This window comes from Ranitomeya imitator, chromosome 5 (assembly GCF_032444005.1).
Source record: "Ranitomeya imitator isolate aRanImi1 chromosome 5, aRanImi1.pri, whole genome shotgun sequence".
Classification (NCBI taxonomy): domain Eukaryota; kingdom Metazoa; phylum Chordata; class Amphibia; order Anura; family Dendrobatidae; genus Ranitomeya; species Ranitomeya imitator.
In genome coordinates, this window is record NC_091286.1 from 98350443 (window position 1) to 98369505 (window position 19063).

A 19063-nucleotide genomic window follows, 5' to 3' on the forward strand; every position below is an offset into this window, starting at 1 on the left:
TGATGACAACAAACACCGTCCAGAAAATGAAAGTACTAAAGTAGGAAACGCAAAACTCTTCCTTATATTATACGGGGCGTGGCCGGAGAATGGGCGGGGCTGCAAAACTTTTTACAGAAACTATAAAGTCACCGCCCCCTCACGGAATAAGATCCTGAGAGAAAGAGCTACAGGGGCGTGGCTATGCCGGAGGGCGGTTCTCATAGGGTCTTTAGTGGGCGTGATTAAGCAGTAGAGGGCAGTGTGGGAGGGGCGTTAGCGCTGTGTGCTGCCGGTGAACTTTCAGTGCCGCCTGTGAGTCCGGGAGCGGAGCGGGGTCCAGACTCCCAGCAGTCAGCGCTTCTCCCGGGGACACTGCGCTCAGCACCGACATGGCGGCAGAGGACAGCGGCCAGAACAAGGTACAGAACTGACGCGCCTGGTTGTCTGCGGTCCCGGTGAGCGCCGGGAAGCTGCTATTTCGCCGCAGCACTTCCTGATCTCTGCCCAGTGTTCCCAGCGTACACATCACGTGGGCTGGGGTTGTGGTTTGCACTTTTATTAGTTTTGCTTGTGATCATGTGATAAAAGTAAACAGAGGACTATTCTAGACAACTTATCTTGTGGTGGTCCTGCCTCCCAGTGTTCTAATGTGGGGGGCACACAAGCCTTGTGTCATTGGGACCCCTGAAAAGGCGCTGACTGCCATACTGCTGTGCGCCAGATGGGCTGTTGTGTGTCCATGGTGCCCAATTCCCAGGTCCCCCCCTTATCCCAGACATCCTGTACCCCAATGTACGGTAACGGCAAGGTCTAATCACATCACTCGTACAGCAGGCGCGGTGTCACCAGGATGTTCCCAGGTCTCCCCTTATCCCGGACCCCAATGTACGGTAACGGCAAGGTCTAATCACATCACTCCTACTGCAGGCGCGGTGTCACCAGGATGTTCCCAGGTCCCCCCTTATCCCAGACATCCTGTACCCCAATGTACGGTAACGGCAAGGTCTAATCACATCACTCCTACTGCAGGCGCGGTGTCACCAGGATGTTCCCAGGTCCCCCCTTATCCCAGACATCCTGTACCCCAATGTACGGTAACGGCAAGGTCTAATCACATCACTCCTACTGCAGGCGCGGTGTCACCAGGATGTTCCCAGGTCCCCCCTTATCCCAGACATCCTGTACCCCAATGTACGGTAACGGCAAGGTCTAATCACATCACTCGTACAGCAGGCGCGGTGTCACCAGGATGTTCCCAGGTCCCCCTTATCCCAGACATCCTGTACCCCGGTGTACGGTAACGGCAAGGTCTAATCACATCACTCCTACTGCAGGCGCGGTGTCACCAGGATGTTGCCAGGTCCCCCCTTATCCCAGACATCCTGTACCCCAATGTACGGTAACGGCAAGGTCTAATCACATCACTCCTACTGCAGGCGCGGTGTCACCAGGATGTTCCCAGGTCCCCCTTATCCCAGACATCCTGTACCCCAATGTACGGTAACGGCAAGGTCTAATCACATCACTCCTACTGCAGGCGCGGTGTCACCAGGATGTTGCCAGGTCCCCCTTATCCCAGACATCCTGTACCCCAATGTACGGTAACGGCAAGGTCTAATCACATCACTCCTACTGCAGGCGCGGTGTCACCAGGATGTTCCCAGGTCCCCCCTTATCCCAGACATCCTGTACCCCAATGTACGGTAACGGCAAGGTCTAATCACATCACTCCTACTGCAGGCGCGGTGTCACCAGGATGTTGCCAGGTCCCCCCTTATCCCAGACATCCTGTACCCCAATGTACGGTAACGGCAAGGTCTAATCACATCACTCCTACTGCAGGCGCGGTGTCACCAGGATGTTGCCAGGTCCCCCCTTATCCCAGACATCCTGTACCCCAATGTACGGTAACGGCAAGGTCTAATCACATCACTCCTACTGCAGGCGCGGTGTCACCAGGATGTTCCCAGGTCTCCCCTTATCCCGGACCCCAATGTACGGTAACGGCAAGGTCTAATCACATCACTCCTACTGCAGGCGCGGTGTCACCAGGATGTTGCCAGGTCTCCCCCTTATCCCAGACATCCTGTACCCCAATGTACGGTAACAGCAAGGTCTAATCACATCACTCCTACTGCAGGCGCGGTGTCACCAGGATGTTCCCAGGTCCCCCTTATCCCAGACATCCTGTACCCCAATGTACGGTAACGGCAAGGTCTAATCACATCACTCCTACTGCAGGCGCGGTGTCACCAGGATGTTGCCAGGTCCCCCCTTATCCCAGACATCCTGTACCCCAATGTACGGTAACGGCAAGGTCTAATCACATCACTCCTACTGCAGGCGCGGTGTCACCAGGATGTTCCCAGGTCTCCCCTTCTCCCGGACCCCAATGTACGGTAACGGCAAGGTCTAATCACATCACTCCTACTGCAGGCGCGGTGTCACCAGGATGTTGCCAGGTCTCCCCCTTATCCCAGACATCCTGTACCCCAATGTACGGTAACGGCAAGGTCTAATCACATCACTCCTACTGCAGGCGCGGTGTCACCAGGATGTTGCCAGGTCCCCCCTTATCCCAGACATCCTCTACCCCGGTGTACGGTAACGGCAAGGTCTAATCACATCACTCCTACTGCAGGCGCGGTGTCACCAGGATGTTGCCAGGTCCCCCCTTATCCCAGACATCCTGTACCCCAATGTACGGTAACAGCAAGGTCTAATCACATCACTCCTACTGCAGGCGCGGTGTCACCAGGATGTTCCCAGGTCTCCCCCTTATCCCAGACATCCTCTACCCCGGTGTACGGTAACGGCAAGGTCTAATCACATCACTCCTACTGCAGGCGCGGTGTCACCAGGATGTTCCCAGGTCTCCCCCTTATCCCAGACATCCTGTACCCCAATGTACGGTAACAGCAAGGTCTAATCACATCACTCCTACTGCAGGCGCGGTGTCACCAGGATGTTCCCAGGTCTCCCCCTTATCCCAGACATCCTCTACCCCGGTGTACAGTAACAACAAGGTCTAATCACATCACTCCTACTGCAGGCGCGGTGTCACCAGGATGTTCCCAGGTCTCCCCCTTATCCCAGACATCCTGTACCCCAATGTACGGTAACAGCAAGGTCTAATCACATCACTCCTACTGCAGGCGCGGTGTCACCAGGATGTTCCCAGGTCCCCCTTATCCCGGACATCCTGTACCCCAATTTACGGTAACAACAAGGTCTAATCACATCACTCCTACTGCAGGCGCGGTGTCACTAGGATGTTCCCAGGTCCCCCTTATCCCGGACATCCTGTACCCCAATGTACGGTAACGGCAAGGTCTAATCACATCACTCCTACTGCAGGCGCGGTGTCACCAGGATGTTCCCAGGTCCCCCTTATCCCGGACATCCTGTACCCCAATGTACGGTAACGGCAAGGTCTAATCACATCACTCCTACTGCAGGCGCGGTGTCACCAGGATGTTCCCAGGTCCCCCCTTATCCCGGACATCCTGTACCCCAATGTACGGTCACGGCAAGGTCTAATCACATCACTCCTACTGCAGGCGCGGTGTCACTAGGATGTTCCCAGATCTCCCCCTTATCCCAGACATCCTGTACCCCAATGTACGGTAACAACAAGGTCTAATCACATCACTCCTACTGCAGGCGCGGTGTCACCAGGATGTTCCCAGGTCTCCCCCTTATCCCAGACATCCTGTACCCCAATGTACGAAACGGCAAGGTCTAATCACATCACTCCTACTGCAGGCGCGGTGTCACCAGGATGTTCCCAGGTCTCCCCCTTATCCCAGACATCCTGTACCCCAATGTACGGTAACAGCAAGGTCTAATCACACCACTCCTACTGCAGGCGCGGTGTCACTAGGATGTTCCCAGGTCCCCCTTATCCCAGACATCCTGTACCCCGGTGTATGGTAACAACAAGGTCTAATCACATCACTCCTACTGCAGGCGCGGTGTCACTAGGATGTTCCCAGATCTCCCCCTTATCCCAGACATCCTGTACCCCAATGTATGGTAGCAACAAGGTCTAAGCACATATGATGAATGATACCCTTATCCAAAACACTTACTACACTTACGTTTTTTTTTAACGTACTTGAAAAATCACTGATTGCCAATCCTTCCTCGTGAAGCACATTTCTGCTGTGCAGGAGAACAGTCAATTGGATTTGCTCCCTACATTCTTGAGGTGGCCATACACATTATTGGGTAGTAAGCTGGATTCACACATCCTTGTGTTGCTGTCTGAGTCTTTACCGTGGCACACAGACCAGCCGCTGGCCGCCTGACCCATCTCGACAGCCTCATGTATTCCTATGAGAGGTTTATGATTTTTGGGTCAGTAGACCCAAGTGTGGTCTGTGCATTGCGGTCTGCATTCAGACCGTGAAAAACGAGTGTGTGAATCCAGCCGTAGATTGATAGATATATAGGTGACTGAGTAATCTTTCACATGACTTTTGGGTAAAAAAAAAAAAGTTCAACCTTTCCAGGCCTGTTGTCATCAGTCAGCTAAAACCATTTACCAAATATGTCGTTAAATCTTACTCTGCGAATGTTTGTTGTGGTTGAGTTTACCGATTGATATTTCAACATAGGAATACACCTCTAATGCCAATTGAGTGAGCACTGCTAATAGATTACTAACTAGGCTCTGGAGAGCAGCTAGTCTAGGACTATATAGCGAGGAGCCATCAGAAAGCAAATAGTACAAACACACAAACAGATGCACATTCACTAAAGGTACCGTTACACTAAACGACTTACCAATGATCACGACCAGCGATACGACCTGGCCGTGATCGTTGGTAAGTCGTGTGGTTGCTGGGGAGCTGTCACACAGACAGCTCTCTCCAACGACCAACGATCAGGGGAACGACTTCGGCATCGTTGAAACTGTCTTCAACGATGCCGAAGTCCCCGGGTAACCAGGGTAAACATCGGGTTACTAAGTGCAGGGCCACGCTTAGTAACCCAATATTTATCCTGGTTACCATTGTAAAAGTAAAAAAAAAAAAAAACCCAGTACATACATTCCGATGTCTGTCACGTCCCCCGCCTTCAGCTTCCCGCACTGACTGTGTCAGCGCCGGCCGTAAAGCAGAGCACAGCGGTGACGTCCTGATCATTCCCCAGCGACCAACGATCTCCCAGCAGGGGCCTGATCGTTGGTCGCTGTTACACATAACGAGATCGTTAGCGGGATCGTTGTTACTTCACAAAAAGCGTGACGTGCAACGATATCGTTAACGAAATCGTTATGTGTGAAGGTACCTTAAGATAAAACAATGCTTTATTCACATGTGACGTACACGGAACAATGCAATTACAACTGACCAAAGACTCAGAGGCCCTGATTCCAGATCCAAATCTGGCCAAAGACATCCACACGTGGAGTACAAAGTACATGCTAAATGGATGTAGTCACAGGTAGCAGGGAAAACCTCCCTTATGCACACATAGAGTAGGAATTATGCAGTAACCGTTGTGAACATTAGGATCTTGTTATCATATACACAATGTGATATTCTTGTACAAAAAGGTTAAAGAAATCTCTAGCAGAGCAGTCATGTGTATTAGTGTGGGGGGTCACAACCCCGTGCGTATCACCTTGCTTCCTCAGGGGTATAACATAAAGTTCCATTTACATAGCAAGCTTATCATGAATGAACATTTCTAGGAGCGCTTGTTTAAGTGTACAATTGGTGGAGAGAGGTTGAACTTGATGGGCCTAGGTCTTTTTTCAACCTACGTAACTATGTAACCATAATCTTGCAGTCTCAGGGTATGTTTCCATGGGGCGTATTTGCTTGAGTTTTTGCTGCGGATCGGATACTGCGTACACCTGCAGCGTCCAGTCCGCAGCGTCAAGATGTTACAGCATAGTGGAGGGGATTTTATGAAATCTCGTCTCCACTATGCGTGCAGGGCCACATCCGGCGGCCCTGCGTAACTTGACATGCGGTGCGTCTTTCCAGACCGCAGCATGTCTATTTATCTTGCGGAGATGCTCAGTCCCCGCAAGATAAATTACACAATTATACTCACCTGGGGGGGTGGTCCGGTCCGATGGGTGTCGCAGGTCCTGGTTCCAGAGCCTCCCATCTACTTACGATCCCCATCCTCCTGCTTGCCTCATGTGGAAGACGCTTTCCTGCGTCATCCACACAGTCTACCCGGAATCACGCTCCAGCGTAAGCATACTAATCTGCCCTATTGAGGGCAAATGTTATGATCCGGTGACCTAGGAGCTGCATGAGAACTTTCTCTGGAGAAGGTGGTCACTATACTGACCGCAATCCTGAACTTAACACCGCAACTAGAAGTAGCCGTGGAGTGTACCTAACACACCTAGACACCTCGTCACAGCCGGAGGACTAAATACCCCTAAAGATGGAAATAGGAATACTATCTTGCCTCAGAGAAAATCCCCAAAGGATAGACAGCCCCACACAAATATTGGCGGTGAGTCAGAGAGGAAAAAACATACACAGGCAGAAAAACAGGATTAGCACAGGAGGCCACTCTAGCTAGATAGGACAGGATAGGACGGAGTTCTGTGCGGTCAGTATAAAAACTCTTCAAAACCTCCACAGCAGAATATACAAAAACTTCCTACATCTTACTAAAAGATGTAGGAGCGTAAATCTGCAACTCCAGTGAATCCTACAATCAGAGCAGGAATAAAACTGAAACAAGCACACTGGCAGTGTGCCACAGACACAAAAACCAAACACTTATCTTTGCTGAAATTGGCAGCGAGCAGGAGAAGCCAGAAAGTGATCCAACACTTCACAATGAACATTGTTACTGGCAAGGGCTAAAGGATCCTGCCCACTTAAAGGGAACCTGTCACCTGAATTTGGCGGGACCGGTTATCGGTCATATGGGCGGAGTTTTCGGGTGTTTGATTCACCCTTTCCTTGCCCTCTGGCTGCATGCTGGCCACAATATTGGATTGAAGTTCATTCTCTGTCCTCCGTAGTACACACCTGCGCAAGGCAATCTTGCCTTGCGCAGGCGTGTACTACGGAGGACAGCGAATGAACTTCAATCCAATATTGTGGCCAGCATGCAGCAAGCGGGTAAGGAAAGGGTGAATCAAACACCCGAAAACTCCGCCCATATGACCGAAAACAGGTCCCGCCAAATTCAGGTGACAGATTCCCTTTAAATATCCCAGTCAGAATTGTAATCATCCGATACACCTGGCCAGGTCTGTGACTCAGAGACAACTGCATTCCCACCTACAACCACTGGAGGGAACCCAAGAGCAGAATTCACAACAGGCAAAGCAAAGTACTGCAGTGCGCAGGCGTCGGGAAAGGTCAGAGAGGCCCAGCTCCTGCACACAACAGTACTTTGCTCTGCCCTCAACAGGGCAGATTAGTATGCTTACGCTGGAGCGTGATTCCGGGTAGCCTGTGTGGATGACGCAGGAAAGCGTCTGCCACATGAGGCAAGCAGGAGGATGGGGATCGTAAGTAGATGGGAGGCTCCGGAACCAGGACCTGCGACACCCATCGGACCGGACCACCCCCCCTCCCCCCACCCCAGGTGAGTTTAATAAAAGTTATTTTTCTTTTACATGTCGGATCGGGGGCTTATATACAGTATTATAGAATGCTGTATAGGAGCCCTGAGAGGGGGTGGACGTACCTTTTATATGGGCCAAACCTGGTGACAAGTTCCCTTTAACCTCCCTCGGTCCTCTGCAGTGTCCCTGCTGATTGTCTGCAGAGGTGATGTTACATCAACATCACTGCAGCCAATTAATGATCACAGAGGCTCATATAGTCTACTTCAGCTGAGCTCCGTGATTGGCTTCAGTGCTGTGGACATGTTGTCTTTGATGCAGATATTCAATAGAGATGGAGGCAGGCGCAGAGACACAGGGTGAGTAAGTATCCCATAGTTTGATGTTTTTCATATCACTGACACTCTGGCCTAATGATATGAAAAAGTGGCAATCCCTTTAAGTGCTCACCTTTTATACCTCTCACTGCTCAGTAGCGGCTGTTACGTTATTGTGAGTAAGGCTATATGCACACGTTGCGGATTTGCCCGCGGATCCGCAGCGTCAATAAAGCAGCAGTTTTCCATGCATTTTATAGTAGCATGTTAACCTATGGAAAACCAAATCCGCTGTGCACATGCTGCGGAAAATACCACACGGATTCGCAACGTTGCAGATCTGCAGCGTTTCTGCACCCATAGATGTGCATTGAGTCAAGCACATCTGCAGCAAAACCGCAGATGTAAAAAGGATCTGCGATTTAGCTGCGGATGAAACGCAGGGCTGTCCGGGGGGTCTGCGGGCTGTGCGGCACTGTGCGGGGGGTCTTTGGGGCTTGTGTGTGTGCAGGCATCGTCCGATGGGACTACAAGTCCCATCCGGCTACCTGCTACAGTGACAGTGATTGACACATTAGCCAATGATGGGACAGTAGTAGTCCCATCATCCAGCTAATGTGTTGAATGTAAAAAAACGAAACGCATATACAGTACATACAGAACATATAATATATACAGTCCATACTCACCAATCACCTTGATCCCGAAGCTCTCTATCACCTGTAAAAAAAATATTAAAATAATAAACCATCAATATACTCTGTGTCTGCAGTAATCCAATTAGTAAGAGTGTCCCACGACGATCTCACGTGGAGAGCTGCCACATCAGCTGATGCGACCGTTTTCCAGGGGCTCCGGCGATAGGATGACGGAAGGTATCCTTCCGCACTGTATCCCTCCGCTGTGAGTATAGTTCATACGCTCAGTTGCGGCACTGCTGTGTGGGAAAATTCTCATGCAGCATTGCCATAAAGTGAGAGCAATGAACTCGGGTAACCTCTTCAGTGATGCACTGCAGGAGCCATTGTCGTGGGACACTCGTTATTAATTGGATTGCAGCGGACAGGGAGTTTACGGTTGGTTTATTATTTTTAATATTTTGCAGGCAATCGAGGGCGTCGCAGCAATTAGGCGTGTTTGTAAGTATGGTGAAATTAAGAATATTAAAATACTTTTTTTCTGGCTGTGTATTTTTTTTTTTTTTTTTACTTTCACTACTATAGGATTAATAATGGATAGGCGTCTTATTGACGCTTCTTCATTATTAACGGGCTTAATGTCACCTTACAATACAAAGGTGACATTACTCCATATGCCACCGCTACAGGGCAGGGGTTAAGTGCCGGAATTGGCACATCTTAGAGATGCGCCATTCCTGGGGCGGTTGGGGGCTGGAATTTGTAGCCCGGGGGGGGGGGGGGCATATATCCATGGCCCCTGTCTAGGCTATGAATATCAACCCGCAGCTGTCTGCGTAGCCTTTCTGGCTATAAAATATAGGGGGACCCCATATCATTTTTTTTGGCCAGTAAAGGCTATTCAGACAGCTGCGGGCTGATATTGCCTGAGAAGGAGCCATGGGTATTGCCCCCTTCCCAGGCTACAAATATAAGGCTGTCGGCTTTCCACCTCTGGTGCAGAAAATTGCGTGGGAGCACACGTTGTAGATAGATATATGGATATATGGATAGTTAGATAGATATATCTGTCCATATATCTATCTACATCTATCCATTGATATAACTGAATAGAAAGATCTGTCTCATTCCTTCTATCTATTATCTATCTTATACTTTCTATCCCATATCTATCTATCGATAGAAGGAATGAGATCGATAGATGATAGATCGATATGAGATAGATAGAAGGAATTAGATAGATGATAGATGGATCTATAGATAGATAGAAGGAAAGAGATCGATAGATATTTATCTATCTATAGCTCTATCTATCCATCCATCTCACTCCTTCTAACTTTTGTCTATCTCATTCCTTCTATCTATCTATTATCTATCTGTCTATCAGTGTGTAATGGAGTGTGGGTTGGACAAATGTAAAAGAGGAGGTTGGACCAGAAATGACATCACAAATCTTTTTTTTTTTTTTATCAATAATAGATCTTAAGCTTTCAAAAACGCATACAAATCCGCATAAAAAAAAACGCATCAAAAACACACCTGCGTTTTCTGCCAAGAGATGCAGATTCAGTGTGGAAAAATCCGCAGGCAAATCTGCAACTTGTGCACATAGCCTAAAACTTCACTTTGTCCACGGTTTGTGTATGATTTTGCCACTTGTCAATGATTAGACGCCCCCTTGTTCCCTACAGCAGGATCCTATGTCCTGTGAATCCGAGCTGCATTTAATGTGATTTAGTTCCCCACTTAGTGTAAATACTCCTGTATAATAAACGTCAGTGTACGTGACAAAATAATTTATTTTTTCCATTTTTAGACGCTAGTAATAGTAATACGAGCGTCTTTACAGCTTTGATCTACATAGTATGAATCCCAGCTGTTAATGACAGTGGACGCAGTGTGGCGAGGTGCGGCATGGTTAGTCTTCCTCGCTGCAGTCATCACTCATATGAAAACATGAAAGTACCTGAGTGCACGTCGCCTTCTTTATTCACTCACAATGGTTATAACATTGTAGACATTTTCATAAATGGCTGCTGAGGTTCTGTCTCCCTGATTGTCATTGCTCTTCAATTGTCCTGGATTTTACCAATAAATGCGTAGTAATGGGTCTAAGGGGAGATCTCCTTAAAGAAACTCCTCCCATCAAAATTTGTATCCTCTTAATATATTGCAGTCATCATATTATACAGCACTGTGTTCTTACAATTGTTCATTTTGCCTTTCTACCCAGATAATTCTTCTCTTTTCCATTTAGGTCTATGACATCATATGATTAAAAACTGATTAGCTGAATCCTCCTAAGCTCTATGTAGAATCAAGGAGTCTATTTCCACTTCAGGACTCCTGAATTTCTGCAAAAGTCCCTGGCAGAGTTAGGAGAGAGCAGCTGGGTCAGGAGTTGAAGAGGGAAATGATTTTTGCAGGGAAAAGAGACTTCCTGTTTCTAGACAGAGCAGAGAAAAGTGGAGAACTAACTGAGTAGAAAGGTAAAATGAGCAATTGTAAGTGCACAGTGCTATATAGTATGATAATTGCAATATATTAAGAAGTTAAAAACTTTGATGGTGTTACCTCTTTAAATTTAGATATAACCCTCCTCACTGTGCCTGTATGATAGTTAATCATTTCATTTATTACACCACAGTCGTGCACTAGTGCGCTCACCCCTATAAACTATCCCTTTTACTGACTGGCAAAAAAAGCCGATCTACGCCACCGTTGTTCAGTTATACTTGTAGCTTATCTATACAGGTTGGTTCCTGCCCTCTGGGACGTGCTATTCGAAAGAAATCTGGCACAGTAATGTGCACCATATATTATCCTGTCCTGTGAAGGAAAAAACAAACAAAAAATTCCGAAACCAATTGTTGTGCTAATTACCGTAGTTATTGATTTTCCACAATGTTTGTGCCCCTCAGTCTGGTCTGTTATGTATTGAGTGCCAGAAACTGGAAAGTTTTAGATCAGTGTGGATCCCACGTTTGGGACCCCCAGCAATCACCAGATCTAGTGGATGGATGATCACTTTTGTAGCGTGGGATAACTGTTTAGGCTGCGTTACCATGTTGTGGGTGAAATGTGGCCGTGAATGACTCTGGCATGCCAAGCACTGCATTTGGCAAATGTCATCTGCTAAAGTCCCTTCAGTATGTGAGCGCTGAACGAACACTTTCACAGGCCTGCAAGGGTATAAATGTTTGAAAAGTAGGAAGTGATTTTTTTTTTTTTTTATACTTTCGATTGCTGAACTCTGTAAACATCAAAAAAAATTCCATCATGTACAGTTTTTTTCACAAACATTGACTTAATAGGCTTTTTCTTGCACCATACTTTGACCCCTTTGTGTGACATTTGATGGATGATTTTGGGGTCATTAGATTGGTTAGAAATTAATGAATGGATGGTGTTTCACTTTGTGCTGCTGTGGACAGGGATCATCTTAGGCTCCTTATAGTGACGCCTAGTGGGAGTTCTCTTTTGACGATGCCAGTTAAAGGGAGTTCGCCCACTTCCATTTGATACAAGGACCCGTAGAAGCGCACTTGCGCGAAACGGCCGTCGTCCTTCTGTTCCACGTTCTCCCTTCAGTTACCTGCACATGTTCTGATTAAAGGACTGTTAATTTCCGGACCGGTGAGTGCACTTCTATTTTTTTCTTTGGATTATCACAGACTTGCTGATTGTGCACCCGAGTGTCCATTTCCAGGCATATATGGCATAGCAGCAATAATATATACGTGGTGGCATTGGGAAACTAGTAGCAGTGCCGTATATCTTTTTCTACATTTCCACATTTTAAGAACTGAAAGCTGTACTGTGATCGGTTGCTATGGGGAGCAGAAGCAGACTTTCTTTCAGATAGTTCATAAGTGTGGTGGCGTGCTTAGTAGCTATTGGTTGTCATGGATTAAAGGGAACCTGTCACCCCCAAAATCAAAGATGAGCTAAGCCCACCGGCATCAGGGGCTTATCTACAGCACTCTGTAATGCTGTAGATAAGCCCCCGATGTATCCTGAAAGATGAGAAAAAGAGGTTATATTCTACTCATCCAGGGGCGGTCTCGGTGCAGTCCGGTACGATGGGTGTCGCGGTCCGGGGCTATCTTCATAGGATGACGTCCTCTTCTTGTCTTCACACTCCGGCGCAGGCGTACTTTGTCTGCCCTGTTGAGGGCAGAGCAAAGTACTGCAGTGCGCAGGCGCTGGGCCTTTCTGACCTTTCCCGGCGCCTGCGCACTGCAGTACTTTGCTCTGCCCTCAACAGGACAGACAAAGTACACCTGCGCTGGAGCCGCAGCATGAAGACAAGAAGAGGACGTCATCGTAAGAAGATGGGAGACCCCGGACTGGACCGCGATGCCCATCAGATCGGACCGCCACCCCAGTTGAAAAAAAAGGTTAGATTATACTCATCTTTCAGGATACATCGGGGCTTATCTACAGCATTACAGAATGCTTAGCTCATCTTCGATTTTGGGGGTGACAGGTTCCCTTTAAGGTTTCGTTTCTAACATGATTGAAATGGCTACAAGGAGGTGTCGTAGTTTACCCTACAACTTTTGCTACACTTGCGGTTGTTTTGTAGTGAGGAAACAATGAAGGGACATTATGGAATTGCTCTAGATCAGTGTTCCCCAACTCCAGTCCTCAAGAGCCACCAACAGGTCAGGATTTCCTTAGTATTGCTCAGGTGATAATTGGAGTACCTGCACAGGCAACAAGTCCACCACCTGGGCAATAGTAAGGAAATCCTGAAAACATAACCTGTTGGTGGCGCTTGAGGACTGGAGTTGGGGAACAGTTCTCTAGACTAAAGGAAAAGAACCTGCTATCTCCTGATACCAACAAAAGGAGAAACATAGGAGTTTTATGGTAGAAAAACTTATGACAAATCTTTATTAATACAATCACACATATATTGACAAACAATTTATTTAAAAATATATATATATAATGGTAAAGGACACCAATAAGCAACATACAGCACCATATGAATATGAACGTCCAACGAAAAGGACTAAAAGTATATAAGGTCAATTACCCTACCCAATAGTGTGTCCAAACATATCCCCTCAAGACCTCTAGGGGGAGGACAGGACAAGTTCTGTCCAAATGGTTAATGCATGATAACGTCCACAGTTCATAATATCTCCGTCTCACATGCCGCCATGTAGGTGCAAAGTTATAACATAGGTATTACATAGAAAGAATAAGGGTTAACCATACCGGTGCCGTAATGCGCAACTGGACGCAGATTTTGATTTCTATTATGGAGCAGGTGTAAACCGCTGCGGAATTCGCACAAAGAATTGACATACTGCGGAATAAACAACGCTACGTTTCCGCTTGTTTTTTTTCCGCAGCATGTGCACAGCGAATTTTGGTTTCCATAGGTTTACATGGTACTGTAAACACATGGAAAACTGCTGCGAATCCGCAGCTTCCAATCCGTAGATGGAACGACGATCCCCCGTAGATGGAACGACGATCCCCCGTAGATGGAACGACGATCCCCCGTAGATGGAACGACGATCCCCCGTAGATGGAACGACGATCCCCCGTAGATGGAACGACGATCCCCCGTAGATGGAACGACGATCCCCCGTAGATGGAACGACGATCCCCCGTAGATGGAACGACGATCCCCCGTAGATGGAACGACGATCCCCCGTAGATGGAACGACGATCCCCCGTAGATGGAACGACGATCCCCCGTAGATGGAACGACGATCCCCCGTAGATGGAACGACGATCCCCCGTAGATGGAACGACGATCCCCCGTAGATGGAACGACGATCCTCCGTAGATGGAACGACGATCCCCCGTAGATGGAACGGCGATCCCCCGTAGATGGAATGTAAACCTTATGGGGGACTACTTCTACAGTCTCCAGAGAGCAGATCCGGAAGGTCTTTATAAGAGAAAATATATTAAAAGAAGCTTTGAAGAGAAAAGGAAAAGGCGGAACAATTAATTTCCAACAAAGTTGCAGAACGAATGTTCAATAATATTTATATATAATGTACATTTTTGGCTGCAATAAAGATTGTTCTTGTTCATCTCGCATGTATGTAATTTCACGCACGTTTTCTGCAAAATCCATATGCGATGGTTAAAAATAGAAGGCTTTTTTTTTAATTGGCATAAGAGAACATAAGAATCAGTCATTGGATTAAACAAATAATTGATAAACCCAAATTTTGCATATCTGTGTAACAGAAGATTACGTTTTACACCCAGCACCCCTACTGTTGGGTACTGCAGCAATTCCCTTCAACTGGAGCTAAGGTGCAGTACCTGAGAAGGGCCACAAGATAGTCTACTGAGACTTGTTGTACTTGCTGTTTACCCTGTTTACACATTTGGTGCTACAACTAGCTCCTCAACTGGGGTGGTGGTTGTCAGTCTTCCCCCAATCTGATACTGATTATAACTTTCAAAGGGCCATTTACACTGCAAGATAATTGTGAACAAGCATGATTCATGTTCCCGATCACCCGATGACACTTGTTCATCAAGTGATGTGATCTTTTGGGTATGTGCACACGTCAGGTTTTTTTCCTGACAAAATCCGGAGAATTCTGGCAGAAAATCGCGTTTTTTTCCGTGCGGATTTTTCGCGGTTTTTGCGCGGATATTTTGCGTTTTTTTTTTTTTTTTTCCCTGAAAGTCATTTTGGCTTAGAAATCCGCAAAAAGAATGAGCATATCCATTTTTTTTTTTTTTGCGGAATGCGTTTTTTTTGCGGTAAAAAATGCATCCATCTGAACTAAAAATCCGGAATGCATTCTAAATGATAGGATGCATATTTTTAGCGTTTTTGATGCGGAATTATAGCGTTTTTATAGCGAAATTCCGCAAAAAAAAACGCTAAAAATCCGGACGTGTGCACATACCCTTTATGTAGCATAAAAGACCTTCGTTCTCGGCGGTGTATCATCCTGTGTAAACAGGACCCGCACTCCAGAAAACAATGTAGGGCTATGCACACTGAGCGATCTAATATAGATCCCTTTAATAATTTCCAAGACAATTTGTCATATACCAGTTTGCTTTACGGATGTTTTGTATGATATGTGTTTTGTTTTTTTGTTTTGTTTTTTTTTTTTGTGTGCACACTCCTAGACTTGATTGGGTGGGTCTGACCTGACGTATGGAACAAACTAGTGCATGCTGCGATTTTATTTAATTTTTTAACCAAGTCTGTATGTGCAGGAAAAAAAACTCACCTGAGCAGCCCAGTTGAATGACATTGTAACATTGTTCCTAGTGCTGACCTTTTATTTTTTTTTTTAATTTTTTTTTTTTTTTTTTTTTTATGAACTGCACCTAAAACCTGAAAAGTGTTCTTTAGGACGCTTTCACACATTTTAGTATTTTACATCAGTATTTGTCAACCGAAATCAGGAATGGGTGATAAATGCAGAAGTGGTGCATGGATTTCAGTGCAAATATTGATGTAAAATACTGCCTAAAAACTGAACATGTGAATGTGGCCTTAGGGCTCATGCAGAAAGTGATCGAACACAGACCGCACACTGACCCATGTTATTCAATAGGGCTGTTTAGATGATCTTTTTTTGTTTTTTGTTTTTTTTCTCTTGGTCAGATGGTCTGTGAGGGAAAGAAACACAATGCGCTACTTTATTCCGTCTACACCCGCCCTTAGATCTACGCTTGTTTAGCTGCAGCTGTTCAAGGATGTATTTGACTAAAGCTCACTTAACGCTGTACTTATGCAGTAAAGGTTGTTGCCTTTGCTCCTTCCTATTTCGAGGCAGCGGCGGACAACCATCTGTCAGGAAACGCACCTAGCGAGGTGGTCATTGAACTCTTACGTGAAGCAGATGTCTGGTGCATAGTGAACACATCCAGGGTTCCGCCATAATATCTCTGCATACAGTGTGTACAGCATGGCGCATGATATATTCCAGGTATCCGATCCCCATGGAGATCAGTCGTCTACAATTCCACAAAACAGTTGCGGTAAAAAAAAGATCCATTGTAGATTTGGTTCCATTCAGACACCAAAAGATTTATTCTCATAACTACGGTATTTATCACCCTCTCTTAAACAAAAAAAAAACAAAAACCATACGACATTCTCCGCATTCTTTAGATGCAGCAATTTGGATGATGTGACGGAAAATTAATCAAAAGGAAGGGATTTGATTGTGCTGCATTCATAACTGCACATCCACTAGTATTGGCCATGGGGTTTTGGTTATACTTCGGATTGTGCTTATTACATTATGTAGTGCGGGTGAAAAAAAAACAGACTTTTATCTGCTTTGTTTTTGTGCAGCCAAGTGTTGCATTCAAATTTTATGTTCTCTGTGCCATTTTATATACTATAATAACGAACAGTTATTTGTGCTGTATTGGTGACATTTTTGGTGTGTGTATGTTTCAATGAATTTTCTCTTCTTTTTACATCATTTATCAGATGTACCAAACAAAAAGTCATGATCTCTTGAAATTGAAGTCAGTAATTTTGTGTATATTTTTTTCTTCAGAAATATAGGTGTATTAACTATTAATATTATTATTCAAAGTCAATGAACAAAAGAAAAGCCTAGATCAAATATTTGGTGTGACCAGCATTTTATTTCAAATCTGCATAAAAGCATCCGATCTTCTAGTTATACATGCACACAGTAACTCGGCAGGTAGGTTGTTCCAAAAATTGTGGAGAAATCAACTATCCACAGATCTCCTGTGGATGTAGACTTGTGCAAATCTTTCTGTCGTTTCATGTAATCCCAGATACCCGATGTTAAGATCCTGGCTCTGTTGTGGCCATATCATCACTTTCAGGATTTCTTTTTCTTTTTTTTTTGACAATGAACATACCGTGTATATACTCGAGTATAAGCCGTCTCGAGTATAAGCCGAGACCCCTAATTTTGCCACAAAAAACTGGGAAAACTTAATGACTCGCGTATAAGCCTAGGGTGGGAAATGCAGCAGATACCGGTAAATGTCAAAAATAAAAATAAAAATTGAGACATCAGTAGGTTGTGTTTTTGAGTATCCATATTGAATCAAGAGCCCCATATAATGCTCCATACAGTTCATGATGGGCCCATATAATGCTCTATACAAAATACGCCCCATATAATGTTCGATACAGTTTATGATGGGCCCCATATAATGCTGCACAAATGTTGATTATGGCCCCATAAGTTGCTCCATACAGACATTTTCCCCATATAATACTGCACAAATGCTGATTATGGCCCCATAAGGTGCTTCATAGACACATTTGCCCCATATAATGCTGTACAAATGCTGATTATGGCCCCATAAGATGCTCCATAGAGATATTTGCCCATATGCTGTTGCTGCGATAAAAAAAAAATCACATACTCACCTCTCATCGCTTAGGCCCCCGGCACTTGCTATATTCACCTGTCCCATGTTCCAGCACCGGCGCCGCTGCGTCTTCCCCGTCCTCTGCACTGACTGTTCACGCAGAGGGCGGCACGCACACTAATTGCGTCATCGCGCCCTCTGACCTGAGCGTCACTGCAGAGGATGCGGAAGATGGAGCGGCGCCAACGGTGGAACGTGGGACAGGTGAATATGCCCTGTTATACTCACCTGCTCCTGGCGCGGTCCCTGCAGGTCCCTGGTTCTTCAGGCACTGACAGCTTCTTCCTGTATTGAGCGGTCACATGGTATCACTCATTACAGTAATGAATATGTGGCTCCACCCCTATGGGAGTGGAGTCGAGTCCATGTTCATTACTGTAATGAGCGGTACCATGTGACCGCTCAATACAGGAAGAAGCTGTCAGTGCCCTGAGAACCAGGGACCTGCACGAACCGCACCAGGAGCAGATAAGTATTATTAGACAGCTGCCGCTCCCCCTTCCCTGCCGACCCATGGGAATGACTCGAGTATAAGCCGAGAGGGGCAATTTCAGCCTAAAAAAAGGGCTGAAATTCTCTGCTTATACTCAAGTATATATGGTAGTTCTTATTGACATTGGATGTATGTTTGATGTCGTTGTCCGGCTGCAAAATAAATGTGAACTGATGCTGTTGCATGATGGGTGGGTATCTGCCTGTATTTCTCAGTCTTGAGGACTCCCAAGAAATGGACATTGTTTAGAACCGTAGATTCAACAATCCGCCAAAGAAACTTGGTGCATCAGATAAGTCACATCATACTTGCTTACATGCAAAATTGGAAGATGCACAGCAGTGCCATCCGCACAGAACTAGCAGTAACCAGAAGGTTCCAGCTACACTCGTCATTTAGAGAAGTCTGCCCAGAAGTGGTCTTCCTAGAAGAATTGCATCCAAAGGCCATACCTTCAATTGGAGCTGCATTTCGGTAATAGGTAGTAATTTGACCATTATGGTGTCCTCACGAATTGAGAAATAAAGGCAGATACTTATCAATTATTCAATACCATCATGGACTCGTCTGATTGGCTTATAATATATTCTGCAGCAGGACAACTCTAAACATGCAGCCAGTGTCCTTTTAATAACCACCTACGGTAAAGAAGGACAAGGAGTCCTTGGAGTGATGATTTGGGCCCCACAGAGCCCTG

The 19063-nt window shown here is 46.1% G+C and overlaps 1 protein-coding gene across 1 annotated transcript in view; it reads left to right on the forward strand.

Moving 5' to 3' along the window:
* Window positions 1-226: 226 nt before the first annotated feature.
* SNX5 (sorting nexin 5) overlaps window positions 227-19063 on the forward strand; it is an 84886-nt gene continuing 66049 nt past the window's right edge. Inside the window, exon 1 of the mRNA XM_069768959.1 lies at window positions 227-401. Within this exon, the coding sequence (XP_069625060.1) occupies window positions 372-401 (30 nt within the window). The 5' untranslated portion in view covers window positions 227-371. The remainder of the gene's footprint in view (window positions 402-19063) is intronic.